The sequence below is a fragment of the Manacus candei genome, unplaced genomic scaffold (assembly GCF_025592945.1).
Source record: "Manacus candei isolate 608988 ecotype Guabito, Panama unplaced genomic scaffold, ASM2559294v1 h1tg000017l, whole genome shotgun sequence".
Classification (NCBI taxonomy): domain Eukaryota; kingdom Metazoa; phylum Chordata; class Aves; order Passeriformes; family Pipridae; genus Manacus; species Manacus candei.
In genome coordinates, this window is record NW_026138065.1 from 26,122,472 (window position 1) to 26,134,719 (window position 12,248).

General features: G+C 35.2%; 1 protein-coding gene across 10 annotated transcripts in view; it reads right to left on the minus strand.

The window, feature by feature from the left end:
* CDC42BPA (CDC42 binding protein kinase alpha) overlaps positions 1–12,248 on the minus strand; it is a 187,011-nt gene that overhangs the window by 43,967 nt on the left and 130,796 nt on the right. For all 10 annotated transcript variants that reach the window (XM_051783376.1, XM_051783375.1, XM_051783373.1 and 7 more), the window contains 4 exons: positions 10,656–10,780; positions 3,552–3,657; positions 2,791–2,939; positions 1,514–1,605 (listed from right to left, as the gene is read on the minus strand). In XM_051783376.1, the coding sequence (XP_051639336.1) occupies positions 1,514–1,605; positions 2,791–2,939; positions 3,552–3,657; positions 10,656–10,780 (472 nt within the window). The remainder of the gene's footprint in view (positions 1–1,513; positions 1,606–2,790; positions 2,940–3,551; positions 3,658–10,655; positions 10,781–12,248) is intronic.

A 12,248-nucleotide genomic window follows, 5' to 3' on the forward strand; every position in this document is an offset into this window, starting at 1 on the left:
CCCTCCAAAAATACTAAAAACAATTTTCAAATTACCTGCTACTGATGATAATTTTTAGCAATCTTTTTCCCCGCCTGCTAAATTTCTGGAATATCTTTATAAAGAGCAAAGGATTCAAGTGCTAACCCAAGCAATCCCTACCTAGAAATAAATTTCTACACACTATAAGTTACTCCACCACTGTACACTGTCTACATTTGAATCCTCTATACAATTCATGATTCAAACATATATTTCATCTCGTAAGAAGAAATATATATATACTTTTTTTTTGCTTGTTTTAAAAAAAGAGTAAATGTTTATCTCTGTTTTCACCAAAACAATAAGGTTTTAAATACTGGAAAAAATACAGGGTAAAGTATTAATTATAAATTCATAACAGATTATTTAACACAAAGGAAGATTTCAGAACTCAAGTAACCATGCATAATATTTAAGATAATTCAAGAACATATAAATGAAAGCTAAGCATGACAAAGTATTTTTGTCTCCAGGGAGATGCTAACAAGAGCTTCTCTCCAAGCACTTGGAAGAAGCATAATCCTGGTACCCATGCTAAACATCAAGATGAACAAAATATCAATTCCTTAAGTCTTATTTGCTAATTGGCCCCAGCAATTTTTTAATATTCTGTATAGGTTTGAACTATTTTTACAAGTCAACCAGCACTTGGAGGTCTATATATAGAAAATGACAGTTAAGTACAATACATTATAGACTGACATATCATTAGGTTGCAAAGTCTGAACAATATTTGACATCCCTATGCAGCAATTGTTGCCAGGGTATTGAAATTAGGTAATTCCATTTGGCCTGAAAAATACTTCTTCCCATGTGACTCATAAGATACAAATATTAGAGCTACTACAGAAACTGCAAAGAATCAGCCAAATCATTAATCATCTCTTAATGAATTTTTTTTCATTGTAGAATTACCAAAAAAGTCTCTTCTCCCAGCAACAATGCAAAATACTGTTAGTCAGATGCATCAGTAATCTCAGAACATACTCTTAATATCACAGCAAAGTAATCATGACCACACTTCTCACTATGTGCTTACATCAACAAAGTCATCCCAGAAACAAATAAATGCTAAAAATTCCTCTGCAGTCGTTTACTCTCTGGGTAGACAGACCCAAAACATTTATAAATTATCAGTATTGAAGTCTAAATACCTTCACCCGTCAAAAAGGAGAAAAAATTAGAAATATATCTATACTTCTAACAGTTTTCTGGCAGTAAATCAACACACCCGTGCCAAATGAAAACAACACAGTTCCAACTCAAATAATACCTTACTGGTGTAAGTGTATCAACAAAACTGAAGAGTGTTACAAATACTGAAAGTGCAAATGCGACTGCTGTGGGTACATCTTAGCACACAACTGTTGTGCTCGTATTTTGTATGCCAAAGTCTGTTGGTATCATATTTTAGTTGCAAGGTGAACTTAATTGATAAGATGTACCCAACCAATGTGAAACATGCTATTTACTTGGATATCAGCTGCCATACCCTTTTCTGATCTAAGCTCTTCTGTCTCCTTTTTCAGCCTTTCGATATCTGCCAACAGCTCCATGTTCTTCTTCTCAGATTCTTGCAATTTACTTCAAAAGAATACAAACAAAAAACTTACGTAAGTATTGAGAAACCACTTTTTTCTGTCCAACTTTGCATACTATTTAAAAATTAATGCCCAGCAAGGTTCATGATGTCTTCAAATGACAGAATGAATTCAGAAATCTATTGGGATCTGTTTAGTATGGTATCTTATAAAAAAAAAACAAAAAACAGAAAAAAAGCAATTAATTGTTCCCATTTACCCATTAAATAGGCTTGTGTTTCTAATTTCTAAATAATTGTGTGAGCCTGTATCCTGTAAAGGAGAAAAAAAGATCACATATATTTTTATGCTTAAAATCTTGGGGTTTTAAAATTTGTTTCTTAATTCAGTGCCTGTGATATTAATAGATTACGTTGCACTATTTTTTTCTCAGTTACTTAAGAGTTATCCAATTCACAGCTGATAGGTAACACTACTATGTGTTTTGAGCACTTTTTTCTTTCTTGCCTATCAGAGCAAAAACTGGTTCTCCTGTTTTTAGAGGATCTCCAATGTTGCCTGTCATCACGTTACCTGGCCTGAAAAACAAGCAAGGTATGTGGACTAGGTGTTCCCACTTTACAGGTAACATACTTGAATCTCAGCTCTGTCCAACTGCTTCCCTAGAGCTGCAAAACACAGCAGTGCTCTGAGCCAGACACCTAGAAATGGAATGACTCCCTACCAATCCCTGCTTCAGGCATCCACCCAACTCAGAATACATTTTGTTGGGATGTGAGGGTGACAGGGTGGAAAAGTCTGAGGAAGGAATAAAAGAATTCATAATATTCCATAGTCATTATTAGTTACTACTGTGCAAATAACTATGCAATAATTGATTTTAGTCAGCTAACCCAATGCAGCTATCAATGGAACGGAAAAGAGTATGTTCTAAGACAAAAAGCCAAACTCTGCTTGGATTTGAATCTGTTATCACTATGAGGAGAGATTACACTACTGAAGAGAAAGTGCCCCCTCCAGAAGTCTTCAAGATTTCAATTTTCCCCAGTTGGTGTTCAGCTACTCACACACTGATGAGAGATATGGTCTTTTTTCACATTTGGATATTTGAAACCAGCATGATCATTCATTTTCAAATTTTGACAGACAAGATAGTTACAAATAATGATTTGATGGCATTTCCTGAGAGGTATCAAAGTAAATTTGCATCAGAGCAACTCAGTCTTACCACTCTGTAGAGATACAGGAAGCTTTGACTTTGTTCAACTCATCTTGAATAGCCTGTTTGGCTCGGATTTCAGCATCAAGAGCAGACTGGAGCTCCAACCTTGCAGACATATCCAGTTTTGCAAAGCGGCGCATCTTCCACGGCATGTCCTAGTAAAGAACAAAAAAAGGGAGAAGAAAGAGTAAGCGTAAAGAAAGTTGAAAATGAAGAATGTAGCTAACTTCAACAGCTTTGTTTCTCAGTCTATTATGTGCTTAATGTAAGAGTTCATTAATTCCAAAGTAATATAAAATTAAAAATTAAGAGTACACCAAGAATGTTAGTAGTAGTATTATTTTTGAACTCTAGTAATATATAGGCAAGATGAATGTTATATGCTGATCTCAAAGGCAAAGAGATTTTATGAATTCTAGTTTTGATGTGCCTCAATTCAAATGACAGCTACAAAGGACATTCACATTTCAAAAGTGAAAGTCTTGAAGGTTTTCATGAACCAAAATACGATTTCCTTCAACAAATTCATATATGAAGTAGCTACTTGAACAATATAATAGACAAAATCACATTAAAATATATTGGTATTTAATTAACTGAAAAAGAATAAATTTGCTATTCAGTTTATTCAGAAGGGAAGCTCTAGGAAAGTTTAACTTTTGATTAACACAGACTCTATAGACAGATTATTACTGCAGCTGAAACTATCAAATTAGTGGTTTTTTTCCAAACAAAAACCCCTCTGACATATGGAAGTAAAGTCTTACTGTAGCTCTTGCACCCAAACTGGAGTTCCTCAGGGCTTCCAGCTCTTCTGTCATTTTAGAGGCCAAGGCTTGAAGATAACCTCGAGCATCTTTTTCATCGCTTACCCTAAACAATTACATAAGAAAAATACAGTGTTTTAACCAAAGAATCTAAAGAAAAAACAGAAGTCTCTTCACCAAAATAACAACCAGAAACAAATAAAAGCAGAATACAAAAGAAAAATCATAAAACATAAGGAAATGAACAAACAACAAAAAACCCCAAACAGAAAACCACACAGAACTAATTCTTTGCTGCTTTGTGGAGTTCCATTAAACAATATGCATCGATAAGGAATGAAGACTGAAGAAACATATATCTGAATATGTAATATATGTCTCAGTAAAAACATCAGCTACCTGAAATTGAAACAGTGGGAAAGAAACCTTTCACAATTCATCTTATTTTTAGGGAGCAAATTAAGACAAAATTCACATCCCGGAATTAACAATTCAGCTGTCCATATAATATTGGAATTAGTGGTTGGCTTTACTGTACCAACAAAAATCAAACAGTGATGCTACTTCAAGAAATGCTTATTAAATAGGGAGAGTCTACTTCTAATGTTATTAAAGAGCATAAACCAGAAGAGGTCCTCTCATCTAGAGAGCTTGTTTTCTATCAAGACATGTTTTCTGGGTGTAAAGACAACAAGGAGGAGACATGTCTGTTTTTCAGATTCTTTGATCATCAGTTACAAAGAAAGAACAACAACTTTCTGTGATTAATCACAACAGAAGGTTCTTTCTTCACTTTGCCTCAGGTGTTAACATAGAAAAGAAAGCTGGTAAATAATTAATTCATTGAAACTAAGTAGCTTATGAAAAACCTAAAACAAACAAACAGAACAAACCCTAACATCACCCCTCCTACCTCTATTTCCTTACGTGCCTGGCTCTGAACATGTTCATTTTGCCCACAGAAGAGCAAACTCATTTCTGCAACACCAGGACATATGCAAGTTCCTGAGCTAGTCTCAGAGACCAGCAGTCTAATACCACAGCTTGATCACAGTAAAGTCTATAAGCACCAAACACTGAAATGTTTAGGATGTGGTCTAATGAATGAACCCTAAATAATTTAAAATAAAATAGGAAAGTGGGAAAATAGTTTTTCTATTTCACGAAGTTAACTTATCCTTGCTTCCTGATCTTTCCTTAGTAACTGTAATCCTGAGTATGCTGGACTGGAGATGAGAGTTCTCTAGATGGTTACTTTTGTCTCAGAGTGACCTTTCTGCAGAAAGTGTTTCCCCCTCCATGCCTACAGAGCAATATAAGTTTTTCTGGTTTATACTATGGGGTTCACACACACACTGAATACAGTAATGGTGCTACTTGCAAGTTTACCATTAATTATAAAAACATAAAGTTTCAACATAGACTTATAGATAGTCACCAAGAGGCAACAGAGAGTACATACTCTGAACTGCCATGGGCAAGGGAGGAACAGAAAAGCATTCCCAGAGTGGCCTCAGGGCAAGATCACAGTCTGAAAGCCATGGGCTAAACATCTGCAGGTTGTGGTGACTTCTGAGTGGGCAGTTTAAGATTTATATAAGGAAGACAGACTGCTTTAATACAGAGGAGGCAAAGGCAAAATTAGCGACCATTTCCCACGAATCTCACACCCAACAGGAAAAAGCAAGCACTTATTCATGCCTTAGGCTTTCTCTTCTTTGTCTCCTGCTTATAATTTAGTTCAAGAGGTGGGGAGGAATCTAGGAAAACTGCACATGTCCTGACTATTAAAGTCACGGAGAGTTTTGATATTAATGAATCCCTATTTTTTTCCCAAGGTATATCAGAACTTGATGGAAGCAGCATATCAACTTCTTTTCTCAAAACATTCTGGATGACACATTTTGACAACCAGATAATCTTGGCCTACCCAAACCACTTAGGCTATAGAAGTGGGCAAAAGATATGAGAAGTAGCTTAAGATGCTTTTGGGGCACATAATTAAATACATTGTGAAAAAAGTGTAAGAAGGAATAAAAAGAATGTGAGGCTCTCAAGGTGAGAAAGTAAGTTTTCCTGAGGTACTTTTAATGACACACAAAATCTTTGCTGAAAAAAGGGACAATGCCACAGTGAAAAATAAAATTAAATTGGTAGCTTATTTTTTAACTTTTCTAAATGAAGCTGAAAAACTTTAGGTGTCCAACTTCTTTGCCAATTTTTATCATGCCATATAGACCCATACTTATGGAAAGTGAGAAAACATCAGTTATTTGGTTTATGATACACAGAACCTTCAGGCTCTAAATGCTGAAAATCTGCACATGCAAAAACCTCAGAGAGATGTTCCACAGTCATACAGAAAACCAGAAAATGAAAACATAAAGTCAATGCTTACAAGTATCTGTACTGAGTTCAAAGGAACTCCTCAGACTATGAAAAGATAGTAAATAAAAGAAGTACAATTTGGAACTGAGGTAGTTTTGTTGTCCACTAGGTGGCAAAATTCTCTCAATAATGACACATTAATGGAACATTAAGCGGACCCAAGAGCTCCTGGAGACTTTTTATTTGTTACTGCTTCGCTGGCATTGTTTCATTTAGTTGGCTTAAAAAAAAAAAAAAAAGACCAAGAATGGTAAAGTTACTCTTAGTAATGTTTCTCCCTTGTCCTCATTGTGACATAGAGTCCCAACAAGCACAGCAAGACACCTAAGGAAAAAAAGTTCTTCAGGTTCCACCCAGTCATTTCTTTCTTTACTGAAAATTGAGTTTAACTGTTCTGGTTTTGTACCTCACATATATTTATTCATATATTATTACCCTTGCAAGCTTAGTTCATTAACTATAAAGAACCTAGAAGAGAAGTACAGTATAAATTCCTGTAAAATTAAATTTAACCTTTTGGTTGGAGAGCTAACATCATGATGACCTCCAAATAACCATTGGTTGTTATCTAGTATGTAATTTTTCAGGATGCTCGGAAAGTCAGACTCCCTGGGTCCCCAGCTGGGATATTTTACAATACAAAATGGACCCAGAGGACCAGAGACTTTGCTGAACAGGAGTGATCTTAAAGACCTGGGATTTTACACCGTGATCGATCTCATTTGATTTAAAAACCCCAAGGAAATCTGAGAGCCATGACTCCCATTTCTCCTGTAGTTTCTCAAAGCTTTTACATTTCTGTTGTATCAGGATGCTCAAAGTAGACTTAACGTTTTCCTTTATCCCTGTTCTCTCCAACAAAATTTGGTTTTTTTAGAACTACTTCTCTAAAAATTTTCAACACTTGACTCTGCTCTCAAACCCTGAAATTTCCCCCCACCCTCCAGATTTTCTATTTTAGAGATAATTCTTACTATTCTTACCTCAAGCAGAATGTCTCTCAGAATTTTCACTTTTTGAGTTTCTTACAGTTGAATTTGCCCGTAATTTTTGCTAAATCTTTTTCACAATTTGTGTGTGCTTTCTTCTGAGAGGAACCAGATTTTCTATGCTTGATTTAGATCAGAAATGTCAGGGGGAGGGGGAAAGGAGAGAGTTCGCATTTTTTTGTTTGCTTGTGGTTTTGCTCTGGTTTTTTTCCAGTGAAATCAATAATTCAGATAAAATCAACCATAATATAAAAAATACCTGACTGACAAGGAAAATATTAACTGAATCTTCCGGTAAACAACAGCCACAGTTGGCCTGCTGAATCTAAGCCCAACATCCATTCTGTAGGTAAAACAGGTAGGATTTAGCTCATTCACAGAAACATACTCAGCAGTACAGGATTATCCATTTGAAATAGTTGTCTAGGCTTCCGTTTCAATCAGCTATGAGAAAAACAGACTTCTACAGTACTAGCCATGGGATTTATTTTAGTTGTCTACATTAGGACTTCTGCAGCTAGGTTACATGAACCCCTCCCAGAGAGACTAATAGGATAAGATTCTTGCCAAGTACTCTGGGAATCACTACCAAGATTTTCATTGACCTCCTTTCTGCATAGCACAGAAATACGGTACCACGGCTATTTAAAAGATTCCTTTTTAAAGTGACTGCATTAACCTCCAATTCCTTTCCTCTTTCCCATAGGAAAATTTATAGTTGACTATAAAAGCCTCAATATTTCTTAATCTTGTCAAGGAATGATAAGTGATTTGGTTAATATAAACTTGTCAATATAATAGCTCCATTAAGGTTGAATGATCTGTGAGGATCTGCGTCCACAATAGAATTTCCAATGAAAGTTTGATTCAAGTGTTTATATTAAAACTTTGCCTATATTTATGGTATCTTGGGGATAAGAATAGCAAAATTAAAAGGCTTTTGTACATTATCTCTAAAACAGATACAACGAAGCAGAGTTAGAAAGCAGGGAAAGGCTAAAGAGAATGTGACAGGCCATTAAAATTACTCACAAGTTATAAAATCTCAAAGAAACAGCAATTTAGAAAGGCCCAAGGAGTCATGAAGAAAGTAACAATCTTAACCATCCAATCTTAACCAACCATGGATTTGAATAGTGGGGCAAATTTCCTGAGAGAGTTATCTATTAGATGGCAAAGTACTTAAAGGAAGTGAGGAACCTGGGCTTGTGTTACTCAAAACAGGGCCAGAAGGAATCCCTTGAACTACCACAGGCAGCTGAGCAAATTATTTACAAACCCAGTAATCAATTCCATCTACTACCTCCTATCCTTCCTGAATCACGGTACAAAAAGAAGACAGCAGTTTTTAAGAGGGGGCAGGTATGCAGTCAAAATACATATTTTAATGTAATATTTTAAAATACAATAATTACATATAATAATCTATATTTAATATAATAATTATATATAAAAATTATATTAAAATATAAAAAGAGAAAAATCTGTTAGTTTTGAAGAGGCAGCCTACAAGCTCTACCCGACTTTGGTAGCTCCATTCTGTTGTCATACTGAAGATGTACACAGGAACTGATTTAAATTGCATGTTCCTCTGAGGAAAACATAGGCTTATGACTTTAAATAAGTCTAGTTTTCTTCGATATTAGGTGGGGTTTTTTTCTCCTTTAAAGCATTTATCACTATAATAGATCCTTAAATATTTCATATAGCACCCCATGTTCCCCAGAGAAGGACCTGGTTTTGGTATGCAGTGCTGAATTCTAAGGACAGCAGATGAACATGACCAGATTTTCTAGGTAACACATGGAAAAATCTAAACATAACAAGGAAAAAATGTGACCTAAGATAAAGGCTCACATAGTTGAAAAAAATTTAACATAAGCAGAGAAAATTGAGTGTGTATAATGAAAATTAAGTGAAAATTGAGATGTGTATAGTGATGACAAACTGGAACCAAGCAAGATTTTCTTGACTCCTTAATGTCTGCCCACAGTGCTTTTATTTTTTTTCTTTTCAAATAATTCTTTAGTTTTTAGTTCCATACTTTTTAAAAGACACTATATTATTGTAAGGGATCAACAAAATGGTGTCTGTCATTCAGAAAGTTAGGCTTGCATGTTTCTGGATCTTTTTTCATTAAGTATCTTTAGAGATAACAAAAAACTCAAGCCCAAACCCTTTTACCACGCCACAGTGACATCTCTAACATGAAAAATGCTTTATCATATACCTGAACCACATCAGTAGTACATCTTAAAATATTAAACACTTTCATAAAATGCAGAAGGTACATTCTTAATGGCTTTTAGTACATTTTTACATAGTGTTAAGTAAAAGAATCCACAACTAATTCCAGTTTGTTTTTGTCCATAACTACCAGGTTTTATGAGTGCTTTCACAAGTAAATTTGAAAAATTGGGTTTGATTACCTTGGTGCATTACGACAGAGAAGTACTACCTTAAAACAACAAGAAATGTGAAATAAAAGACTTGTCTGACTTGTTATCTTGATTTTTTTCCTGAATAAACATTTTTGATTGGCCAGAAATTTAAATTCATTTAAACAATTTTTAAGTACTTTTTTTAATTTCTGTGACACAGGTTGTCTACTACACCCACAGTTATGAGAGACAAGATATAAAAGGAACATGGACAAAGCAGACTCTTTAAATTTTTTACCTTCTGCTACAAATACAAGGCCTTGAGACACCAGGACTTCATAACACGGACCAGCGTTACATAATTTCATGTAAAAAACATTGTTTAAATGAAACCCAGAAGATGGTCCTTCTTTCTTGTTATGTATTCACATGGCAGTATTCAAAAGCCAAACTTCTCTGTATCTGGACAACAAAATTATACTGACATTACAACACCAAACTAGGTTTCACTGAAACAATGTTTCCCATTTTTGCCTGGATACAACAAATTAGATTTTTTCACTAACATGAGATGGGAAAAAGGGGAGGGAGGGAATAATCAAGTAGTACAAGAAAAAAGATTAGTGTATGATGATGTATATATGATGATGTCTTCCCACAAGTGGATGATCTGTAAAAAAAAAAAGTCTGAATGCAATCTGGTTTTGTAGATGTGAAACACTGCAATGGACCATTAAAAGGAAGGGGAGATAAGCAGGCATGGAAGGGAAAAATAAAGATAGATAAAAAACCTAGAATACACAATCTTTTACCCTTAATAGTTTCAACTTTTTTTTTTTCACAGAAACATAACATCATTATTTAGCAAAAGTACTATTAGAAACATCACTTGACCGGCTTTGTGGTAGTCTCAAATGACCTCCTTGTAAAAAATCACATAAAAGTTGCACTGTATTTGTTTCATTCTGCCACATGCCAAGCAGATGGAGGAAATTAATGCCCAGACACAAACACTCTCAAGTCACTGCTTTTCCCAGGCTTGTTCCCCCTTGGAGGCGTGAGCTCAGCACATGATTCCTTTCAGCATTTTTCCACAGCCACAAGCCACACCCAATGACCACGATTCTTCTGCACTTTAAAAAGCTGTATTTGGTAAGACACTTTCACTCTTAAGGAAGAACAAAATTTTCTGGATTTGTCTATTATTAAAATCTCAAACAAAACCCCAGACGGGTGTGAGATTTCACCTAAGCACTTCCAAGTGCCTTGTGCAGAGACAAAAATGCAGTAACAGCCCCACCACATATTGAGGGGATTCTGTAATGACATGAGAGCAGAGTACTCACCATTGGATAATCTCAGTAATTTGGGCCTCCCAATGGGCCACAGACTCCTTCTTATCAGCCAGGTCTCTCATCTCTTCTTCCAGCTGCCGATTATTCATACTCAGCCTCTCGAACATGGCAGTGAGCTGAATGAGAATTTAAACAACTTATTAAAAGTATAAACTGCTGTGACTCCATCTCTGTGCAGACTCAAAGCCTCCCCATCTTTCCCTCTCCCACATCGTGCATCTGTTTTAAAAATTGGTACTGCCCATCACAATAAACACTATGTAACAATAAAAGCCAGAATCTCTTCTCACCTATGGCCTTAGCTGTATTGAAAGGCCACTTTCAAAGACTAGAACTACATTTTTACTCTACCAAATAAATCACTTTTCTGAGCCTCCACATACCTCTACAGCTCTTAGAAGGTTTCTGCTTTGCACCATATAGGTGTGGAATGTTCTGTACAGAAAAGCTACATTAAAAGAGCAAAGCAAAGGCATAAAAATTGTTATAGCTCAGATAAGACTGCCGAACCTCTCCCTTGTTTAGTAACCATGGAGAAAGACAGGCTTAACAGATACAAGCATAAGACAGTCCTGGGATTCTCCAGGTGTTTCACATTCCCCTATTTTTCATTGTACTTACTTGCAGACAGGGAAACTGAAATTAAATGCACATATTTAAGAGCAATATGTTATACCTAGCAATTAACCTCTCGCATTCACATAGCTGCCATTCACACATGCACATTCTGCAAGACAAAAGCCACAGCTGACCTGAGCTGGTAATGGGAACTAAACCTTCATTATGTTAAATTATTATTCAGAAAGTCAAACTGGAATCAGAGACCAGAAAGATTTTGTAGGCAGGCCTTCTTAAGAGAATGAATCTCACGTGAAAGGCTTCTTTTAGTACTGAAATATATTAACAAATCAAAATGATAAAAAAATTGCCAGTTTTAAATCTATTTTGCTTTTTACTTCAAATATGAATAACTCCACACCCTATTTATCATTTAAATGGCCTTATCATTTAAATATGCCTACTTATTAAATGTCATTGGATGGGAAAAATACAAAGTTAATTAGGGTGGAGAGAGAGAGCACAAAACCAATCTAAGTGACTAGGCTCTACTGTTCTTGGACTAAGCCTACATACAGGCATGTATATTATTATGTGTCATACTGGTATGAAAATATACTTAAATTTGAGCACTAACATGCAAACATGCTTACTTTGAAGAACATTGTACTTTCATCACATTTTTAGAAAATCTAATGTATTACAAAAATAATAGACAAGTTTAGCAAGACTTGGATAATCCACAATGAACTTGAATAACCAGTCAGAATGAACAATAAAGAGACAATTCAAATGCACGAATCATAATTATTACTTGCTCAACACACTTCAATTAATATGCCTTATCATTTGTATTTTTTTAATATCTCCAAGTAATACTTAACCTCAAAGGGTAGGAGGGGCCCTGGTATTTCACAACAATTGACATGCAAATATACTCTAAGTAATCACATCATTAACTAAGTATTTTTATATTTGGGTCATACAATGAAATAACCCTTTTTTGTTGGCTTACAGTGTTGTCTA